At 45.5% G+C, this 23047-nt stretch overlaps 1 protein-coding gene across 1 annotated transcript in view; it reads right to left on the reverse strand.

The window, feature by feature from the left end:
- The window catches only part of GPA33 (glycoprotein A33), a 33356-nt gene extending 10543 nt beyond the window's left edge, over window positions 1-22813 (reverse strand). The window contains exons 1-4 of the mRNA XM_067024673.1: window positions 22717-22813; window positions 16103-16257; window positions 12466-12682; window positions 3530-3682 (exon numbers count right to left, since the gene is read on the reverse strand). Of these exons, the coding sequence (XP_066880774.1) occupies window positions 3530-3682; window positions 12466-12682; window positions 16103-16257; window positions 22717-22813 (622 nt within the window). The remainder of the gene's footprint in view (window positions 1-3529; window positions 3683-12465; window positions 12683-16102; window positions 16258-22716) is intronic.
- Window positions 22814-23047: the final 234 nt, after the last annotated feature.

The following is a 23047-nucleotide window of genomic DNA, read 5'->3' on the forward strand; positions in this document are numbered from 1 at the left end:
CAGCACTTTGATTTGAAGTTATTTTCTTCCAATCTTTTTCACATACACTTTCTTCAGATTCTTCCCTTGAAACCCAGCATGCTATTCTCTGGGTACTCATTTTATATAAAATGCTACCCCTTCTATACTAGAATTCCATGGTGCATTTTCTGGAATACTGCTTACATGTGATGTTAATATATGTTACTGAGAAAGGGGTCTACAACCAAAGCAAGTTTTGAAATCATTGAGTTAGAGCTTCTGATGTGCTAATGAGCACTGGGCATCTCCAACAGGAGGTTTCGATATTAATGGTCTCATTTTCTAAGCCAATTGGATTTTTATATTTTTAAGAGGCATCTTGAAGGAACACAAGAGCATTCTGGGAAATGCTCTATGACCCTGGGCAATGTTTCAGGGGTGTATAGCTCTTATCAGAGTCCCACTATTTTAGCACGTGAAGCTCAGTCTATGTGTTAAATGTACACAGCACATTGCAGACAGATAGAAGGCAGAAGACCTCAGACTCCTCCAGGACCTTCCCAATGATCAGAGCCCAGCTTGGAGCTCCTGGCCTTGTTTAGGGTGTGGGAACATGTGGCATCCTAGGCCAGAGTCAGCACTATCCTGCCCCAGTTTATCAAAACAAACAATGGACATTAGAAGCTACTTTTGGATTAACCAGTGCACACACATTGCCACAAGACCTGCGTTGATTCTGATCTGGGGCTCTCAAGCCCCTTTTCTTTTTGTAAAGGACCCAATAGTTCCTGAAATCTGGCTACAATGAATGTTTCTGCTGCAGTGGCGACACCTTGTGGTCAAGAAAGGAGATGCACAGGACAATAGGGCTCCCACATTCCTCTGCTCCAGCTGGGGAGAGAGAGGTTTACCTCCAGAGAAGCCCTGGTCTGCCAGAGACACTGATGTCAAATTGACAAGATTGAACTTTCCTGCCCCCCACCCCACCCCCTGATCCCATGTTTTGTCAACAAGCTTGGGCTGCCTTCAAGATCTTCCCTGGCTGCTGCGAGCAAGGCCCAGGCCCACCCTTCAGAACATCCTCCCCTAAAGTGCTCCAGCCCCCCTCCCTCCTTCCTTGATATCCAGATTACTGTTCCTTCAGTACATGAATCTCAGCTGACTGGGACAGTTCAGAGCTATCACACATGTGATCTCCTCTTACTCTTTTCGTAGCCTTTCGGGAAGGCAGTATAATGATAGTCCCAGGTTTTCACATGAAGATATTGAGGGTCAGAGAGGTTGTGAGTGACTTAAGCTACAAAGTGGAGAATTCAGGACTCAAATCCTTGTTTGCTGATTCCAGATTCCCTGTTCTTTTTACTGCTGGCTTGCTTCCACTGATCCAAGTCAAAGGAAGCAATCTCTAATGTTGAGAACTGTGTCTTTGGATGTTGGAGGGTTGAGGAACTCTGCTCCCCAAATTGCCCACTGTGGACTTTTAAAATGTTTTAAAGGTCAGAAAGGGGTTTGGACTGACCCACAGAAGAAGAAGACACAATAGACTTTCTAGGGCCCCGTGAGGCAGGGCGGAGCCAAAGGCTTTGAGAACCACTCCCACCTCACAGCACCATCCAGATGCAAGCTTGTGTTGTTATTACCATTAACCATGCTTTTCTGGGTCACTCCCAGGTCCCAATTCTGACTCTGAGTAAATCTTATATAGAGACAAGATAAATCTTCTCCGAAGTAACTAAGTGAATCTCCCTTTAACCTCCTTTCATGCCCTCAGGTCTCCTCGTTTGGATCACTGAAAAACTAAGCTTTGGTTTCTAACAAGCAGAGGAGTCTTTCCTGATGGAGGCAGGAGAACTGTGAGTGGGGTTCCCATTTCCTACAGGGCAGAGGCCAGCCTCCCTAGCCTGATGCACACGCCCTGCATGATCTCTCATCGCCGCTTTTCTTACAGCAGTACCTCCCATCCTTCCTACATGTGTGGTTCCTGTGCTGTTCTCCAAGCTTGGCCTACTCATCCTTGAGGACCCAGTCCAGATAACAGCTAATAATTCTACCAGGCCCTGGTCTCAGAACTTTATACGTACTTTTATTTAATCTTCACAACATCCCTATGAAGTAAATACTAGTTTCATGCCCTTTTTATAAATGTACAAATGAAGGCACAGAGAGGCTAAGTAACTTGCCAAGGTCACACAGCTCACAAGTGGCAGAGCCAGGATTCAAGCCCACGCCGTGCTCCTAACCAACATGATCTCCTGTCAGCTCAAGTGCCCCCACCTTGAAGAAACTTTCTTTGACCCCTATATGCATACTCTGTGTTCCAGCACCACTGGATACAAACTATTGCAGCATTTACCACCTTGTAATCTTCAGCTTTGGCCCCACATGTACCCACTTTGCTGGAAGGTCAGACCAACCAGTGTCCATGGCTGACCTTCTGCAACCATTGCTGGAGTCCCTGGGCTGTTCACAGGCCAGAGGAGAGCTGTCACATGGTTTTGACACATTCAATAAAAACTTGCCAACCAGAAATATGTAAACAAAACCAGAAGCTTGAAATCCACAATACATCTTCTACTTTACATTGAATAGAGTGCATTCTACGAATTCCTTTTTTACTTTTAAGAAGTTGTTTTGCCCCCAAACAAATGCACAGTAGAGTGGTGAAGTTCACCCTGGTTTGACCGGAGCCCCTGTCTGTGCATTCACCCGGCAAGGCTCGCTCTCCTGTCCCATCTCCTCAGAACCGTTGGCTACATCCAGTGTTCCACCCCCACTTCCTTTCTACCCACACTGGACAGAAAGTCCTCCCAGAAGTGAATCCAATGGGACCTTCCAGGCCTTGTCTTTCTTGATCTTCAGGAGTGGTGAGTGCAGCTGGCCAGGCAGCCAGTGCGCACAGGGGCCCAGGGATTCCACGAGGGTTTTCCCACATCAGTTGGCTCCAAGGTAATGACAGTGGGATGTTTATACAGCTCTTTTTTTTTTTTCTTTCTTTTTTTTTCAGTTTGTTTCCTGACCAAAAGGTCAAATACCAAGCTGCCCTGTACAAAACCAGTCCCCTGACAACCATAGCAGAACCTACCATTTCCTTCCCTGAGAATGTGGGACCCTTACAGCAGACCTGGTCCTGTAGTTGGGTGGGACCATAAAATGGGGGTGAGTTTGGGGGATGGGGATCCCCAGGGGAGTCTGAGATGGACCTGCCTGGGTAGGGGATGGGAATAGGAAATTCCCCACCCTTAAGTGGAGCCATAGAATTAGACTTGAGGCCTTAAATGTATACTTTAGGACATAATCATAATCAAAACTAAAATCCCACCCAGTGCTTTTGCACCAACTGGTTATTGAAACTTGCTTACTCAAGAGAATTCAGTTATGGGGAATAAAGAAAACAAGTTAACATTTACTACGTTATTATTTCTCAAAACAACCTATGAGGTAGGTGCTATTAAGAGAAAATGCTGCTTAGAGAGATGGTCCAAGATATTGCAGTGCCAAATGCAGGGTGGAGGGAAAGGGGCAGCTTTCATGGTTGGGGGAGGCTGGCCTTCCTTGCTGACCCCGTTACCTGGTGCGACTTGACGCTCCTGGTGCAGGACATCATAACTTTTCCAGCTGTACTGAGGGGTTGGGGAGCCCTCCTTTGATTGGCAGGTCAGCTGGATGTTGTTTCCAATCACAGTCTCTCCCTCGATGCTGCAGTCTGGCTTGGAGGGTGACACTGTGTAGGCAAGAGCCAAAGAGAAGCCATGAATTAGTTGGGGCTTGGTGATAGCCACCCCCCACCCCAAACACACACACAAACGTACATACTGCCTTGTTTGTTTACAGGCAGAGAAATGTGGAGACCATTCTTAGCTCACAGGACATGTAAAACAGTCTGAAGACTGGATTTGGCTGCAGTTTGCCTACCCTTGGTTTCAATGAAATCCTCTCTCTCTGAAGTCCTTCAATGCTAACTTCTTAGGAATGTTCCCTTCAGTTAAGCATTACCCTCTTCCCGTGCTTTGCTGGTAAAATGCAATTGCCACAAGTGACTCGGTGATAGGAGAGACCCCTGGTGGCAGCAGGGTTATGTGCGGGGTGGAGAATGAGGGCTGAGGGGATGGAGGGGCCAGAAGGAGCAGACACAAGAAAAGGAAAGCCCACAGAAAGGAGGTTATGGGACTTCCCTGGTGGTGCAGTGGTTAAGAATCTGCCTGCCAATGCAGGGTACACAGGTTCAAGCCCTGGTCCGGGAAGATCCCGTGTGTCACAACTGCTGAGCCTATGAGTCACAACTACTGGAGCCCGTGCTCCACAACAAGAGAAGACACCGCAATGAGAAGCCCATGCACCCCAGTGAAGAGTAGCCCCTGCTCACCGCAACTAGAGAAAGCCTACGTACAGCAACGAAGACCCAACGCAGCCAAAAATAATAAACAAATAAAATAAAATTTATTAACAACAAAAAAGAAAGGACGTTACCAAAACCAACTGACCACCCTCAACGCACAAGCCTAACCTGATCTCCCAGAATTCCTGAAGACCTTAAGCCAGGGTCTTTCATTCAGCACTATTAGTTAACATACCGCTGTGTAGAGTGGTTTGTTCTACAAAACCTATTGGGCACCTACTGTATGCCTGTCATTGCTGGGTATGGGGATGACATAGTGAGTGAGTTTTCATGTTCGAGGAGTCCAGTGGGGGCAATAGACAAGTAATCAAACAATGACCAGGCAGGAGGCAAGGATGCTGAGACAGGACAGGCACGACAAGGGACACTGACCCAATCACAAAGCCAATAGTAGATGTGATTGGAGGAGGGGGGTGGTCAGAGAAAGAGAGGGGAGGGCACTCCAGGCAAAGGGAGCAGCCTGTGCAAAGGCCCTGAGACAAGAAGCATCGAGTATGCCTGGGACTTCAGGTCGTGTCCTTGAGGGTGGGAAGAGGAGGACACCCGGTAGAGAGGACTATTACTGGAATTCCCCAGTGGCAGGCTTGTCCCCTCTGCTTCTTTCTTTATGTGCCCCCTTGGATGGATGGCTTGCCCCAGTAAATAGCGCTGTCCTTTCTACAATCTAGATTGCACAGCTGCATGGTCACCGGGCACGGCAGGTGAATTCCAATCTCTGTTTGGCCCAGAGTTGCCGGGAGAAGCTACCCAGGACGCATCTCTCCCCTCAAGCACCACAGCCCATGATATTTCCTCTCTGACACTGGAGGTGGTGGCTAGGTGTGCCCCATGTCTCCTGCTATCTTAGTGAGGGCCACCCAGGCATGGGGTGAGAGTGGGGCAAATCAAAGGCATTTCCTACTGCCACCCCCAATCGGACAGTCCCTAAACCTCAATGGCCCCAGGTTCAAGGACAGGACTCAGGAATCCAGGCCCAGACCCACAGGACTGAAGCAGCCTGGGAAGGGGGAGGCTGCTACCCACGGGCTACTCTCACAAGCTGCCCTCCCGTCCTCCCTGTTGACCCAGCAAGCAGGCACTTGGAGGCCAGAGAAAGTGAGCATCACTTCCGAGGAGACCCGAACCAGGTCAAGGTTGCTAAGCCAAGCTTTATCTCTTGAGTGCTCCAGAGGGACAGGAATATCCCTCCCCACCGATCAAAACTGTCACCTTTGTTTCCAGGTATGCCTTTACCAGGAAGCTAAGCCTTTATTCCACAAAAAGAGAGCCAGCCACAAATATAATACCACCTTCGAAGTCTCACATCGACTCAGAGTCATGCTAAATGTGCATGACTGGTAGCCAAGCCTTTCCACAACCGGGTTTCTTTGTAATACAAGCCAAAAAGGAGAGAGAAGGGACTGGGGCAAATGAGCACCTACAGAAACACAGAAAACCATGCTGAACATATCCGAAGACTAGCTTTCTTTTTTAAATGCCAATAGCTACCATTTGCCATTAGGCAGTGGTTTTTTTGTTTTGTTTTTAATATTTATTTATTTATTTGGCTGCACGGGGTCTCAGTTGAAGCATGCTAGTTGCTGGCATGCAAACTTGGTTGTGGCCTGTGGGATCTAGTTCCCCGACCAGGGATCAAACCCCGGCCCTCTGCATCGGGAGCATGGAGTCTTAGCCACTGGACCACCAGCGAAGTCCCAAGACTAGCTTTCTTATACCACCATTTGCTGAGGGAAAATTATTAAAAGCAAACCTTTAATCCACTCCGAGGCAGCAGTAGAGATAATGGCAAACAAGGGATCAACCATCCCCTAAAAGACCCACCTTATGGAGGAATGTATCAGGGTCCTGTTCCAGGGCCCTTAACCTCGGCCCCCTGCCTTCCCGGCTCACCTCATGCTAGGCACCTCCGGCCCTCGCTCAGTTCAGACCCCTCCCTGAGTCTCCCCTCCTCCGTCCCCACCATCAAGAACAGCTAGGACTTTGAATCAGACAGACCTCGTTCAGAATGCCCTTCCACCCGCTGCGGGGGTGTGTGAGACCCGCGGGGACTCTTGTGGATCTCGAATTCTCCGTTGGTGCGTCCCATCTCCCCAAACAGCATGCAGATACCACCTGAATACTTATAGAGGGCGGAGTGATGGGAGGGAGCCGGGACGCTGTGGGTTCCCAGGCCTCTTGAAAGCCTGCGACTCCCGCCGCGGACGTCAGGGGGCGCCAGAGGCCGGGTAGACGACCCACCCTGCCCGGCGGCGCCAAGTCCCCGGTACCCGGGCCAGGTGGTTTCCCCGCGGTGACCAAGAGGGCGCGCGCTCCCCCTCGGTCCGGAAGCTCCGTGTTCGCGCCAGTTTACTGTGAGGTCACGCAGCCCGAGTGGGTGGACCCACATAATTAAAGCCCTTCTGCCTAAAATTAGCCCAGCAGCAAAGCCATTCGGAAAGAAAACTTTTTTAAAAAAGGATTTTTACTGGGTTTCTTAACATAGTACCAAATTATCTTTTTTTAAAGCAAAACATTCTTTTCACCGAGTTGCATAATCCCAGATTAAATTTGTAGCCTTTGCCCTTCGAGTTAACTAATTCCTCTCTTAAAATGCAGCTGGCCCTGAGAGGGGAGGGGAAATCGGGATATTCGCACCTGAGTGGGTTCCCGCTGCCTTCCCGAAACCAACTTGCTGCCAGGAGAAAATAGGAGCTATTTAAGGGAAGCCAGAAGGAGACAGAATTAGCCCGAGAAGGACCAGGTGGGTCCAAGTGAGGGACTCAGCTGCGGGTGAATCAGACCAAGGGGAGGGATGGGAGTGGGGTGGGTGATGGGGCAGTGCAGAATACAGAAGAGAAACAGTAGAAAATTGCTCATTTTCCTGGCTGGGTAGTATCTCCCCCAGGAGCTAATGCAAATAAAATTAACCGCTATGCACGCAAAACGGTTTGATTCAACATTAATTACAATAGCTTAAATTGGAAACAGCCTTAGTGTCCAGTCCAGAGACAGAGGGACTCTGCGTCCGCTTGCTGGAGTGGCATAAAGCTTAAAGAACAGTAAGTGCTAAGATAGCAGGAAGTGTTAGGTGATGTGGAATGAAAAGAGAAAAGTGCCAGTGGTTAAGCTACAAATTCAGTTATGTACATAAATAAGCATGTGGATAGGATCTGGAAGAAAACATGGAGAAATATAAAAACCAGTGATATAGGTGAATGTTTTTCTTTTCTTGTTTCTTCTTCTTTTTTTAAATTAGTATTTTTTTTAAGAGGCAAGGGATCACCAAACACAGCTATTTGTTTATTTGTGTTTGGACTAAGGTTGTTGTAGCCGGGGAATAAGAACAGGACAGCAGAGCAGAAATAGGCTTCTTTCTAACAACCTTCTGTTCATTAGATATTTTGACCTAAGGAGCACTCCACAAATAGGTAGGTCCCCTGATTCAATGGAGCGGTAGAAAAACACATCATGGCACTCCACCTAGTCTGGGGCAACTAAAACACAGCTGTAAAAATGCTATAAGATGATAAAATCTGGTGGTGTCAGCCTTGTCCATGAGATTAGGGGAGGATGTTCCTAAAGCTCTAAGACCATCAGAGCTCCTCATGAAAACCCTGAAATAAACATCCATGCACTCACAGGGTGGCAGGGCTTCAGTGTCCCAGACCCTAAGCTGAGACCTTCAGTGTGGAAGAGCAATTACAGAATCTCAGTTTTCAGTGAGTGATGTTTCCAAGATGGGTATGTCCTGTGGACAAATGAAGGCAATGGGCACATCCAGGGCTGGCATTGCTCTGCCCCTTCAACCTTCTTTCGCTGGCATGGGCTCAGGAAGGGAAAAACACAAGTTAATGCTGTGACATGATAAAACATATTGGAAAGTCTACATCTGCCATCGAGTGAAGGAGAGAGTACACCGATAAGTAAACCTAGAAGAGTTTGGGAATCATCCAGAAATGGAATTGGTTGGGAATGGCAAACTTACAGGGTGGAACGGTGAAGGGCTTTGGATTTGATTTCCATCAAAGCTTGGACACCTTCTAGTGGTCATTTAACCTCTCAAGTCTCAGTGTTCCCTTCTATTAAATATGAGTGTTAATACCCACTTTCATAGATGTATTGCAAAGGTTAAATGAGATCATATCCATAAAGCACTTAGTGAGATGCCTGGCACATAGCAGGCCCTCAATAAATGATAGCTGTTATGATTGTGAATTTGTGTTATCTATAACAACTCTATACAGGCAAAGGTCATTGGAAATAGATGGTATTTTTCCCTCCATTTAAGAGGGATCCCTTTGGTTTGCAGAGCAGGAAGACACAGAGAGATTGGGTATTTGGTTACATGGAATGGGTGCAGTTTCCTGCCCTCCTCCTATACAACTAAGTAAACACCTTAATCCTCATTTGGCCACAGAAAGTCTGGAATTCTATCATTAGAGATTCACCAATTTTGAAGGTCAGAAAATCTGATATACCATCTTCCTTAATATCATTCCTTTGCAAATTAAAATGCATATTGAATATAATTCCAAACAACTTTTTTTAACTAAGCAAAGTGATGTTAAAATTAATATGAAAGAATAAATGTGTAAAAACTGACAAAAATTTTTGGAAAAGTTTAGTAAGAGAAGATATTACACAGTGCCAGACCTTAAAATCAACTACACAAATACTGATAATTCTAAATATATATGTGTGCATGTGTGTATGTGTCTGTATGTCTGTATATAGCAACACTGACTACAGACAACAGACATACTGTAATCAAAAGCACATGATATTGGCATAGGAATAATCAAAAGGAAAATAAATAAAATAAGGAGTAAAAGACAGCCATGTATATGTAAGAACTTAATATGTGACAAAGCTGGGATTCCAGAGGGAAAATAGTTGTTTCTTTGATATAATAAACGATGCTGATGTAATTGGCTATCCATTTGGAAGAAAACAAAGACCCTTAGAATCCTATGTTCAAAAATAAATTCCAGATAAAACAAAATCTAAGGATAAAAAATAAGACTTACAGACATAAGAAAAAACATTAAGTTCATTTTTATAACCCCAAAGGTGGGAGTGAGAGACCTTGTGCAAAGACAAGAGACCCTAAATCCATAACAGAAAACATCAGCAGGATACAGAGGGGACTTCTCCTGTGTCTCAGAATTTCCACTAAAACCTTCAGGTTGAGGCTCTGAATGGTAAGTGTCCTCAGTACTGAGGAGAGGCATGAGAAACATCCTAGTGACCTTCCCAAGAGCAAATCGGGAATAAAACACAGACCTACTAGAGCATGGCCTTGAGGATATGGGGAGGGGGAAGGGTAAGCTGTGACGAAGTAAGAGTGGCATGGACATATATACACTACCAAACATAGGGTGGATAGCTAGTGGGAAGCAGCCGCATGGCACAGGGAGATCAGCTCTGTGCTTTGTGACCACCTAGAGGGGTGGGATAGGGAGAGTGGGAGGGAGGGAGACGCAAGAGGCAAGACATATGGGGACATATGTATACGTATAACTGATTCACTTTGTTGTAAAGCAGAAACTAACATACCATTGTGAAGCAATTATACGCCAATAAAGATGTTAAAAAAAAAAAACAGTTACCCTCACCCAGAAGGCTTGAGATTCATCTGGGAGATTTCTTTAAAGAGGATTCTCAGGAATAGGGATCCATGAGCATCTCGCCCCTTCTCTTAGGGGAAGGGAAGGAGGTATTTTCCCTCAACTCAGGCCCAGCGAGGGAGGAACCAAGAGTATCCCACATAGAGAATGGGGTTGTCTACTGTCAAGAGCTGGCATCTCTCACTCCTGGCTGAGGTTTGCTGAGGGACAGAAATGGGTAAGTCCCTGCACTGCTACCTCTGGAGTGTGGTGATGGCAGGGCTTTATAGGTGTCCCTGGGTATCTGAGGACCCGTCTGAGGTCAGACTATGGTGCGTGCCCCTTGCCCAGAGAAGCTGGCTGGAGCAGACTGCCGTGGTGGGGTGAGGAGAGTGTGCAGTGGTGAGAGGGATCTGCCCTCCCAGATGCAAGGTTTAGGAGGGTAATGATGGAGGCTGATTCTTGTCATACTGAAGGGACTCAGTTCCAGAGAGCTGCTTGCTGGATCAAGGGGAGCCCAGAGTGGACAGCGGAGAGCAGGAGCGAGTTGCCAGAAGCAGGGGAGGGTGGAAAAGGGGGGTGGATGTGAGAGTCTGGCCAGTGGGTGCGCACACTACCTGTGTCAGGTGGATCCCTGGGGGTTGCTGAAGAACCCACTAATGCACCTCACAAAAGAAGCGGTAGTGGGATGTCTGCTATGATTGGGGTTAGCCAAGAGAAAATGGTAAGTGGCCTGGCTAGGTGAACATGGCCTTGCCTTTTTCCCTTTAACACTCCCTCCCTTGGCCATGACCTCAGAGGAGCCAGAAGTGGGGGTGAGAGGAGGTGGACTAAGGAGAGTAAGAAAACAGACCCAGCCCTTATTCCACTGCTGGTGTCCAAGATTTAGGGGGTCAGCACAAAGTTCAGGAGAGGCGTGAAGCTTATTGGATGTTAATTTAAAATACTGACTTGGACTGAACTGATTTTTTTTTCACCTAGCAAATTAACAAAATTTACAAAACTTAAAAAGATTGATAATATTCAGTACTGGTAAGAATACAGGAAAACAGACATGATCACATAATGCTCATGGCAGTGGTGGTTGCTTTGGGGAAAAGTAATTTGCCGGTATGGAGTAATATTTAATGAAGGCATAGTCCTTGACCTAGAAATTCTACTTTTAAAAATTTGTATTTCCTTGATGCTTAATGATGTTAAGCAATAGAAATCCTTCTTTTAAGAATCTATCCAATAGAAACACATATAACACAGTGAAAAAATACATAGTCAGTATTGTTGGTACAAAAAAAACATGGAAACAGCCTGAGAATGATCATCAGTATGGGACACTGGCATAATCATAGTACATCCATGCACGGGAATGTATTCTATTAATAGGTAGATTTGTATGCGTTGATGTGGAGAAATGTGCATGAAACATTAAGAAAAAGTTACAGAATCATCTTTATAATATGATCTCTTTTTTTTAAAGAAAAGTAAAGAAACAAAAAGAAAGTGTGTGTGTGTGTGTGTGTGTGTGTGTGTGTGTGTGTTGAAAGGACATGGAGAAGAGTGTGGAAGAATACACACAAGTACTAGCCTTGGCCACCTTGTTAGCAGTAGGGTGCAAGGAGGAGATGGTTATTCTTTATTCAGGGCTTTATTGTCTGACTCACTACAATGATTCAAAAACCCAGGCAGCCACCTTATGTAATTAAAAATAAAATCCCACTATGTAGTGTAAAGGGGAAAAAATGAAGGAAACATGATCCATTGCTTTGGTTTAAAGTATTGCTACCTCCCACGGTGGGGGCCATTTCTTAGAGTGGACACAGGTTGGGTGCTCACTAAAGTTTTTCCATTAACTGTTTGACGTTGAGTCAGGTGTCTACTTTCTCTTGGCCTCATCTGCAAAATGAAGATACTAAGAGTAGGTGACTGTTCAGTTATTCCAAAACTATAAACTCCAACAATAAACTATTTGTGTAGAAAGAATGTTATCATGGGACATATTTCAGAAGCAGTAGAACCTGATCAATGGTGTGTTGGAGCCGAGGGGTGGGGAGATGGTGGTGTGAAGGGCTTCTACTGATTAGCCGAACTGAGGGCTGGGAAAGATGCCTGACCTGTAAGAGAGTCATTATTTGGCCCCCAGCATCAAAGCAAAGCAGTGAGAGTCTTTATAGTAGGATCTAGGATTTCCCCTTTTCTTCTGTTTAGTAAGTTTGGCATGAAAAAGAGAGGAGCTGGTGTGAAGGAAAGAGTACCAGACAGAGCAGGGACAGAATCTCCAAGGCTGACCCCCAGGGACCACTCCAAATCAGCCCTGCCCTTGGCCCTAGGGAGCTGTCTGACCAAACAGAAGAGTATTTGGTTCCAGGAGGAGGGGCAGCACCCCAACCCCTGAGAGAGACGGGGTGAGGGGAGGAGTCTTAGCTCCTGGTCAGGCATTGCTCCCTGGCTTTACCTTACCAGCAGGGTGCCCTGCTCCTCTCACCGCCCCTCTTCCTACCACCCCAGGAAGGAGAAGGAGACACTCACCCAGGACCAAGAGGCGGACGCGTGACTTGGAGACACCATCCAGGTCCGACAACAGTGAGACAGAGCACTCGTACGTGCCGTTGTCATCCATGGTCAACCGGTCAATGGTGATAGAGGCATCTGACTGCTCAATGTTGCTTGATACATTGGCACGGTTCTGATAAAGTTCACCATAGATGTAAGTTTTGGTCGAAAATGTCCAGATGAGCACCCTTTCCTGTGAGGAAGAAGAAATATCACTTGGTCTTCAGCCTAAGGCCCTGGCAAGATGCTCCAGCCTGTCCTGACTACCCTCATCCTCCATTCCCAGGCCCAGGTGTACTGACACACCAACTCTGCAGAACAAAGAGCTCTATACGTGGTATCCATTTGTGGATTCCTCTTAAGATATATTTATATGTTTTTAGTGAAAATATTGAAAGCCCAGGGCAGGTAAGCAGTTCATACCAGAGGAGCACGTGTGAGTAAGTGAGGCTTTCACCTCTTGTAACCTCTGGCACCTCTTACCCATTCCATTTTAGTTCATTGTCTGTTCTCAGACATTCAGTCAACCAATATTTATTGAACACCTACTATGTGCAGGCATTGTGCTAGGTAGCCATCCTTGGCTTCCAAGCCCCCTTTATTTATTTGAGTCTCACCTTTGGAATTTGTTTATTCATTGATATACTTATCATTTATCAAACAGAACATGGTACTAGCTAAGATCACTACTTCTGAGCCAGACTGCCTCAATTCAAATTCCAGTTCTGCCACTTACTAGTTCTATGACCCTGAGCAAAATGCTGACCTCTCTATGACTCCATTTCTTCATCTACAAAGTGAAGATAATGATAACACTTGTATCATAGGATTTTTGTGAGAGTTAAAGTAGATAATATATGCAAAGCAGATGGCATCGAGCCATGGGCTTGATGAAGCCACTGCGGGTAAATGAGTAGAGAAATGGCAAGTCCCCAAGTTACTTCATTTGGAAATGTCAGAGAGAGGTCAGAGAGATATGGGTAAAAGCCAAGACGAGGCTACCAGAAAGCCAAGGGAGGGAGATTCCAAGATATGAAAGTGGTTGATAGTTGGAAAAGCTATGGAGAAATGAAATAAGATGAGGACTGAATCAGCACACTGAATTTAACAAAAGAGAATCTGCTGGTGATTTCGGTGGAGCATTGGGGGAGGAAGGCAGACCATGCCAGGTAGGGAAAAGAGTGTGGAGACATAGTGTCAGGTCTGATGCCTGGGCATGGTCTTTACGCAAATCAGGAAAAGGTGCTCTAGTTGTTGGACAGACACACCTTTGCCAAGCTAATGGTGGTCAGGCACCCTGGGCTGGGTACCCAAGTGCATAATCTGCCCAACCACATGCAGCAGCCCTGGTAGGGGCAGATAACTCAGGAAGCTTGGCTGAGAAGGGGAGGAGCAACAAGGTGGGAGATGAGGATCTGTCTTGGGCAGTGGACCCATCTGTGGATGCTGGTCTTTCCCAGCTCAGTTCTTTTCTGACCTACTGGCTCTGCCAAGGACTCTTCATGCCCCAACACTCCTCTCAATCACAGCTCTCCTAAGACTTCCCCCTCCTGGGATCTCCCCCAAGTCACCCCCAACCCTTGCTAGGACCTGTCACAATAATGTCCTTGAGGGCATAGGTTAAATCCCTTTCTCTGCACCCTTGCTTGCTCTCAAGGGGATTGCCTCAAATCCTTTAAGAAGTAAGGGATCCATCAGTCAACAAAAGATCTTTAGTATTTATCTCAGCACTCAGAAGCGTGCCTGCCAGAGACCTAACATCTTGTTTGCTGAATACATGTAATGGTGAAAGAACATGTCTTCAGTTTCTACAAGCTAAAGGCAGCAGCTGCCCTCTCTAGGTTTTTTCCTGGAGTTCTGGAAACAGATAGGACATGTGCTCTATCCCATCAGGGTGCCTTGGGCAACAGACAATAAGGTGCCTTAGGCCAAGATTTGCTCTCCTTTCTCATCGGCCCTGCTGCTCTAGGACTTGGGTGTCCTGGGTTCCCTTTTCTTTTCTGTCAGGGAAAAAGCTAAATGCTTTCACTCTGAGTAGTTGGGGATCTAATGCCAGGCATGTGTGCATTTTAAAAGTAGAACTCACTTTAAAAGTTATGAATAGGGACCTCCCTGGCAGTCCAGTGGCTAAGACTCCATGCTTCCACTGCATGGGGCATGGGTTCCATCCCACTGGGGGGAACTAACATTCCACACGCTGCACACGTGGTCAAAAAAAAAATTATGAATAGATGTTCCTCTTCTTACAGTTAAAGAAATGTGAATTTGATCAATAATGAGATACTTTTTCACTCATCAAATTAGCAAATATCAAATAGTTTGAGACTACTCTGTGTTAGAGAAATAGGTGCCTACACTGTTGTTGGTGAACATGAAGATTGGTCTGACATCCAATGAAAGCAATTTGACATTATTTATCCAAATTTTGAATCCACATAGCCTTTGACCCAGAAGTTCATTTTTAATAATTTATCTTATATATAATATATATTTATAAATAATTTCAATAATATTTAAAATATACCTAGAGACATATATAAAAGGCTATTTATTGCTGCATTATTTGTAGCAGCAAAATATAGGGAACAAACCAAATGTCCATCATTGGTACGTATAGAGCATTCATAAAATGTGATACTTAATGCAAATATTTTAAAAAGAATGAGATAGATATAAATGTACTGACATATGGAAAGAGTTCCAAGGTATATTAAGAGGAAAAAAAGCCAAGTGGAGGACAGTATGGATGTAGTTTACATAAACATACATATTCATATACGTATATGTAAATATATGCCTGTGTTTGTGTGTGCATGGTATACATGTGGAGCATCTATAGCAGTCCATCCCCAAATCTGGTAATAGTGGTTGCCTTTGGTGAGGGGAATAGGGGACTGGGATTCTAGGGTCAAAAGTAGATGTATTTTCATGTGTGTGAATATATACACTCACATTTTCTTGAATTGGCATAAAGAATCATTGGAAGGATACACAAGAAGCTAAATCTTAGCCAAAAGTGATATTCACAATACTGAACAATTGTAGCAGAGATACCAATCAATCAGAATAAATGCTGGCCCCAAGGAAACCAGTACCAGTGAAAATTAGCCTTGCTGGGCAGGACGGGGAGATAGATGGATTAGGGTGTGGAAACTGGGTAGATGGGACAAGAGGGGCAGGGAGAGGAATGAGACTTCTCAATGTACACTTTCATGATGTTTTAATTTTTGAGCCATGGGATTACTATCTATTCCAAAATAGAAAATAAAATCTTCCCAGAGTCCCCAAAAGAACCCAAATAGGAAAAAACTGTAACAAAATTTGGCCTCAAGGGAGAGCACTATGCTAATCAAAAGGACTGATACAGATTAGGTCATTTGAGACTGACCAACAGAAAGATGTTTTGGGGAAGGTGACTCTTTCACACAAGAGGTGGCAAAATATGGACCTCCCTGGGTCCAACATTCACTGCTCCCTCCCCACCCATCCCAGCCTGGGTGCTAACTAGGTTTATTCTGCCTAACATTTATTGAATGGCTTTGTAATGCTTATCCTCCAAGAGGTCATGGTCAGGTGGTACCCATGATGCTCCCAACTTTTAAAAAATCCTTACCGTATGACTCCTTAGAAGCTTGTCCCATTGGATAAATCCTTCTCGGTTGAGGGAGGAAGTTTGGTAGGTGCATGGAAGGGTAATGCTCTTTCCCCAAGCAGCTCGAAGAACATCCTTTGGGGTTTCCACAGAGATGGCGTGGACAGTCACCCAGACTGGAAAGAAAGTGAGAAGTAACTGACATGGGCATTCATACTCATCGTCCACTGGACCTCTGAGGGAATGGCCAGTGACGCTCTTCCAGCCACAGCTAGACACACTACAACTGAGATCTCGGCCATGGCACACCAGCTGTTCTCCTCCAGGCCCGGGGTGAAGACAAACATGTGTACCTTGGTTCACCCTGTCCCCATCCCACATCATCTCAACAAAGTTAATTGCGTTGTGTGATGGGTAAAAGCCTGGCTTTGTGCCTCAGCCCCACTTCTTACACACTGTGTAAACTTTTGTCAGCCTCAGTTCTCATCCATAAAAAGGGACACTAGTATTCTCAGAGCTGTTGGGAGAATTAAACAAGATAGTATGTATAAATGCTTTGCTTAATGCCTGGCACATAGAACGCTCTCAACAAATATTTCCCACCGTCTTTTTGGTTGCGATGATGATGATGATTTATTCATTTATTTAGCAAATATTTATGGAGTGCTTAAATATGGTAAGAAAGTTGATGAATAAGATTAAGTCAAGATAAAGAGAGAGAGGGTTCTCCCAGGGGAATTTATTCTGTATAAGTTTATCAGAAAAAAAGATGAGAAAAAGAGTGTGGCCACATCAGTATCTCTCATCACATACCTTCTTCTTACCATGTGACTTTGACTCTCCTCCATCAAGAGGTAGGGTCTATGTCCCCACTCCTTGAATCTGGGTGGACCTATGACTACAGTGTGAGTGACACACCCATTTGGCAGAAGCTCTAGTAAGTGGATTTCCTTCCTATGTAGTCTGGATACCCTTGAAACTAGCGATTTTTATTTATTTATTTATTTATTTTTGCGGTACGCGGGCCTGTCACTGCTGTGTCCTCTCCCATTGCAGAGCACAGGCTCCAGACGCGCAGGCTCAGAGGCCATGGCTCACGGGCCCAGCCGCTCCGCGGCATGTGGGATCCTCCCGGACCGGGGTGCGAACCCGTGTCCCCTGAATCGGCAGACTCTCAACCACTGCGCCACCAGGGACGCCCCTAAATTGCTGATTTTTATGCTGATTCCCAGGGTGGGCAATTTCGTACTCAGGCCCATCAGCAATATCCCTCCTTACTGCAGGTTGCTGTGTTGGGGATTGGGTTCCCATGGATACAACATCTGTCTTTCCTACCCATTTCTATGTTGTCCTATGTGCAGTAGCTGTTTAATCAGTCCTCAGATCTTCCTCAGGAGGAATTGCTCTACGTGTAGGTGTAGATTCGGTGTGTCTGTGGGAGGAGGTGAGCTCAGCGTCTTTCTATGCAGCCATCTTGGGCCACTCCTGTACCAGTCCATATTTAATACACAACTTCTCTATGGCCATTTCAGGAAGTAGCATAGCATTGAGTTTAAATGCACAGGCTCCAGAGCTAGAATGCGTCCACTGGAAATCCAGTTCCTTTATCTACTAAATGTACAACCTTGAGAAGTTTATGTAAGCTCTCTGTGCCAGGGTCCTCACTTGAACAATGGGTTGTTTGAAGATTAAATAACATGAAATGTGTACTTTGTTTAGAATGATTCCTGACCCATAATCAGTGCTCAACATATGACAGTTACATTATATATATGTGTGTTCAATATATTCTCTCTATATATATTCATATCAAATAACTTCCACTTTCTCATCCCGTAGTCTTGTTGAGACACGTCCTTAGTTAGAAGTTAATCACAAGAGATAACCACCTACCAGCACCATGGGTGAACTATCATAAAGGAATAATAATTACTAATGATTATAACTAAAGAGTAGATCAATTTTAGAGACCACTACAAAGGCGAGTTAAAGTCATTTTATGTTAATTTGTGAGGGAACAGATTGAAATGAATGGATGAGAAAGAACTCAAAGAAAAGGAAAAAATCTTGAACAAGTATAGAGCACTATTTAAATGCTATTTGTAAACCTGAGAAGGATCTTTAAAGGCTGATCTGGTGCCCTGAGACACACTTACATTTTCCATAATCCTAGATGAGAATTTATCCTATGTTTAAGACCTTCACGCCAACAACCATCACTGGAAATCCTCCACAGCTCATCAAATCCTTCTCACTGATTCAGTCAGTATCCTCTTTTTCTGACATCACTGGCAGCAAAGACATCTGGCTTAACTTCTCAATAATTTCCCATCATGAACTCAGAGGATTCTGATGTTTGCAATCACCAACTTTCTCACCCGCAGTTCTGTAATAAACTGTAATAAACCCAGTTCCTTTCACCTCTTACTATAGGCTTACTGTTTATTAGCTCTGTGGCCCTCGTTTTTCTGTTCTGTGGAATCTTTGCATCCTACTCAGTGGATGAGACAAAAGTACCCAGTGGGACATCTAATCCATCACCAGAAAACTAGGAAGTGGAGAAGTTTGCTTCTAGAGCCTTCCGACAACCTCCCTTTCTACTTGTTTGTACAAATCTACAATGGGTATCTTCTTTCCAGTTGCCAGAACCCATCCTCTCCCCAGTAGTTGCAGCTCTCCCATCCTGTTGCTGCCAACAGCTGTGTCCCTCATCCTCCAGAGGTATTCTTTCTTTCTTGCTCCCTCCCCACACTCTCCTTTTTTTCTCAAGGCTGAGTTCTTCTGATATTTACAAGACCATCCATCTGATAAGCTAATTCACTATAAGGTGTTAAAAACAAATAGTTCAGTGATGTGTTAACCTTCCCAAGGGTATACAACTTGGAGTAGCAGGTGCTTTCACCTGCAAGGAAGGAATCAAAATCTCACAGCACAATAGGGGTTTGCTGAGGAAGAAATTTTAAGCACATACATTGTCCTAGAGAAAATGCCCAAAGGTTCTCAAGCAGAGTAGATGACTCTGTCCTTTGTGCCATGGGTACCACCCACGAGTACCTTCATCCTAGTACTCTCTCATGAGAGTTTATTACATATGGCAGAGTGGCCAAGAGCACAAACGCTGGAGCCAAACTGCCCAGGCTGGCATCCTCATTCTTGGTTTTCCTAGCTGTGGAACCTTGCACAACTTAATTAACTTCTCTGTGCCTCAGTTTCCTTGACTATAAAATGAGGATAATTATATTATCTAACTCAAGGTTGTTGTGAGGGTTGGATGACAACATATTAAGCATGCACAACCTTCATCCTGGCACATAAGCAAGAACTATGCCAGCATTCTATATTGTCACACCCTTCTCCTCTGCTACACTATTTTTCCTTCCTTTTCATATCCTCAGGGCTCAAAAAACTGCCTAACACATAGGAGATGCTCAAATAAGTGCTCTTGGACAGCAAACTGAATGAGTTCTAGAGAACTTAAGTTTAAAAGATGGGTAGGATTTGCAACCAGAGAAATTTGGTTGAAGAACTTACCTTACACATTGCTAGAAAATGTCAAAAAAAAAAAAAAAGAAAGAAAGAACAAAAGGAGCCCAGAGAGGGGATGCCAAGTCTGCAAGTGGCCCCAGAGGGAAATGGGAAAGGTCATTTAACCTCCTTAAGTGGGTGGGGTGTGAAGAGACAGCTTGAAGCCTCCAGGATTGCTTGTAAATAAGGTGTGTTAAGAAGATAATAAAGTGTCTCTTGAGAGCTAACCAGAAAGCAATACATCCGAGGAGAATAATGAAATGCTTGATGGACTGGTGGCTTTAGGCGTACACAGCACATTATGGGAACCCTTGGAAAACTGGCAGGAATGCCTCCACTTAGCAAAATCCATTTGCTCAGAGAAACCACATTCTTAGTTAGGGAGGAGGTGCCCGAGGCCAGAAGGGGCCCACCGCACCCCAGGACTAGGTACATGCTCTGACATTGAGAAAGCGCTGGTCTCTAGGGAAAGGGGTGCAGCTCACACACGCACGTGCATGTTGGTTTGTCCTGCACCCCACAAGGTGGGAATGACTCCTGTAGGCTCTCAGATTGGCAGATGGGGGGTTAGAACTCCATGAATGTTTGAGGAACTCTTTGTTCAGCATGGATCTTTAGGAATCTATGAATTCCGGTCAATTTAAGCAATTTTCCTAAGGCCCTAGTTTAGTGCACGGCCCTGGAAAAATGATCAGAGGCATCTTCATGCCCCACCTCCTCCAGGAATCCACCTGGACCATCGCAGCCCTTACTGGCTTCGCTGAAGCGCTTCAGGGAGCACGTACCCCATGCACACGTCATTCTCATGTCAGTGTGGGTCTATGTGTGCGAGCCGTCTCTCCTCATCATATGGCAGCTCCTTCCGGCAGGCTGTGTCTCAGACTTCTCTTGTACCCATCGCTTGGTAGTTCCCACCCCAAGGTATGTACACAGAGCTGCGTGCTAATAAGACTTTATTGATTGAGTGGTTCATGACACAGTCCCTGCCTAGGAAGCAGTTAGCCAGCATCACTGTCAGCCAGCATCCTAATAGAGCCTAATTAAGTGTTAAGTGCAAATGATAAGGAGTTGGTGCCCTGGGCAGAGAGGGCTGCTCCAGGGACAGAATGATCTGGGAACAGAGACAAGCCCAGCAGGCAGGGAGGACATGGAGACAAAACCTGAGTGCTGCCAAGGTGGGGTAGTTTGAGGAGCAACTAAACTTTACCTCCAAGTCAAATATGTCCTCCACTGGCTGTCTCAATACTGAAATGCCCACTGCTGAGTGAAGGCGCTGAAGCCCCTGCTAAAACACAAGTGCCATCTGGGAGGGAGGGAAGACACAGTGAGTGACTCTCTTCCTTTAACACGCAGGGCAAATCCATTTCCTTAATTAGCCCCTCTCATCCATCCAGCCCTAGAAATGATGGGTAATGTTGATAGAAACCAATGCAATTAGGAAATTGAGGCTTGGAGAGAAGCAGGACAGAGTAAGAAGGAAGGGAAGAGAGACAGGATAAGAGACACTGAGAGTAAACCAGCTTGCTGCCTGGTGAGGATCCAAAGGGTAGGTACTCATTCATGAACACCCACCCAGCAAATGGCTGCTGGGTGCCCCTGTTCCAGGGACTCTGACAGACTCTGGGGACAAAATGACAAGCAGAGACAGACACAGTTCCTGCGTTCATGGCGTTGATCCTCTGCGTGAGTCAAATGATAATAAATACATAATCACAGAGGCAAATGTAAAACCACCATGGTAACAAGTGGTACACATTCAATGACAGGATATAACCGAGGATTGGGGGATGAGGAGAGGTTGTCCTTAGGAAGGGTCTTTTGAGTTGACATTGGAAGATGAGCAGGAGGGAACCACAAGAAAACAGGGGAAGAGGTGAGTGGGGGAGAGAAGTGCACTGTGCAGAGGTCAGGGCACAAGAGAAGGTGGGCCACTTTCCAGAAACTAAAACAAGCCAGTGTGTAGAGATGGAGCCAAAGGGGTGGTTTGGGGGGGTTGTGATTCCCCCTGTGTGATATCCTTTAGCCTCCCATGATGACTCCAAATAAACACAGCAACCAAGTACAAACATCAGATTTGTGCCATCAGGGAGGTTTAGGACAAACTTCACTATCTGCCAAACTTTACCCCTCAAGATTCTCCTACAAAGCAATTCCAAAGTTATACCACTCCCAGTGCAGCCAGAAATATGGGATGGGCCCAAGTCTAAGAGGCCATGACAGCAATTTGAGTCTTTTTTTTTTTTTTTTTTTGCTATCTACAATCTATGATTTATTTCAAGCTGTTCTTTTGAGTATGACGGTTCTTTTTTTTGGACTTTCTATAAGGGATACACTTTATTTATTTATTTATTAACATCTTTATTGGAGTATAATTGCTTTACAATGGTAAAGTTTTAGTTCCTCCTTTATAACAAAGTGAATCAGCTATACATATACAGAGTTCTTTCTTGCATCAGAGTGAGCACTCAAAGGAGGGAGAGAGAAAAGGTACTTGTCAGTTAGAAAATCACTGATGTCTATCTTTCTATAATTAAATTAGGAGAAAAATGAAGAACCCACTGGTAGCAGGAAGAAGCAAGAGTCCTCTAGAGTCTGGCATTTGGTGAGCTAGATATTCAGTTACTGTGGATTTCCACTGTTTTTCCCCAGGCAGAACATACGGCAGAGACTTGGGAACGCAGGTACCTGAAGCCAGATTAGGTTTATGTTCCACGACTATGTTGCTTGAAGGGCTATTGTTACTATACTAGATGGCTGTGACCCAGAGAAATGGGGTGCTGGTCTGTTTCCACAAATTGTTATCCCACTCTTCATCACAAGGAGGGCACTGCCAAGTGCTCTCAGCCAGTCTCTTGTCTAAGTTTCCTGGTTTGGTTGACAACATCCTGCTCAATACAACTTTTGTTGTCACGATTTGCGTATGATGATTGATTTTAGCCCAAGGAATGTGGTGAGGAGCATAAAGGGACAAGTAGCCAATTTGCAACATCAGCACAATTTGTAAGTTTCTTCCAATTTGGAAATGAAGGAGGCGAATCCAAGGGCACGCTCCAAACACGGATCCCTCCCCAGTGGACTTCGCCCCAGAGCCGTGTCCCAGCAATGCTCACTTCTGGTCCCTGATGTTGGGGGCAGGGTCCCCACTCCCTGTGCCCGGCAGTCTCGGCTCTGGTCAGAGCGTGGGGCTGGCGGCTCGGCTGTGGGCATCGTGGTCGCCACCCTCTACGGACCCCCTTCTCCAGCCCTTCCCACTCCTCAGTGCCCCCCCACCTCCGCGGGCCCATCCTCTTTTAGTCCATCCTCCTCTGGCCCCAAGAATGCTAGTGGCCTTGTGGGAGTGAGACTTGGGCTGCCTTCCCTGGGCTTTTTGGAGGTCGTCTTAGAAAAGAGAACCAGGGCTTAGAAATGGGCACTGGGGGAGGCAGTGCGGCTGGTTAGAGG

This window comes from Kogia breviceps, chromosome 1 (assembly GCF_026419965.1).
Source record: "Kogia breviceps isolate mKogBre1 chromosome 1, mKogBre1 haplotype 1, whole genome shotgun sequence".
In the NCBI taxonomy this organism is placed as follows: domain Eukaryota; kingdom Metazoa; phylum Chordata; class Mammalia; order Artiodactyla; family Physeteridae; genus Kogia; species Kogia breviceps.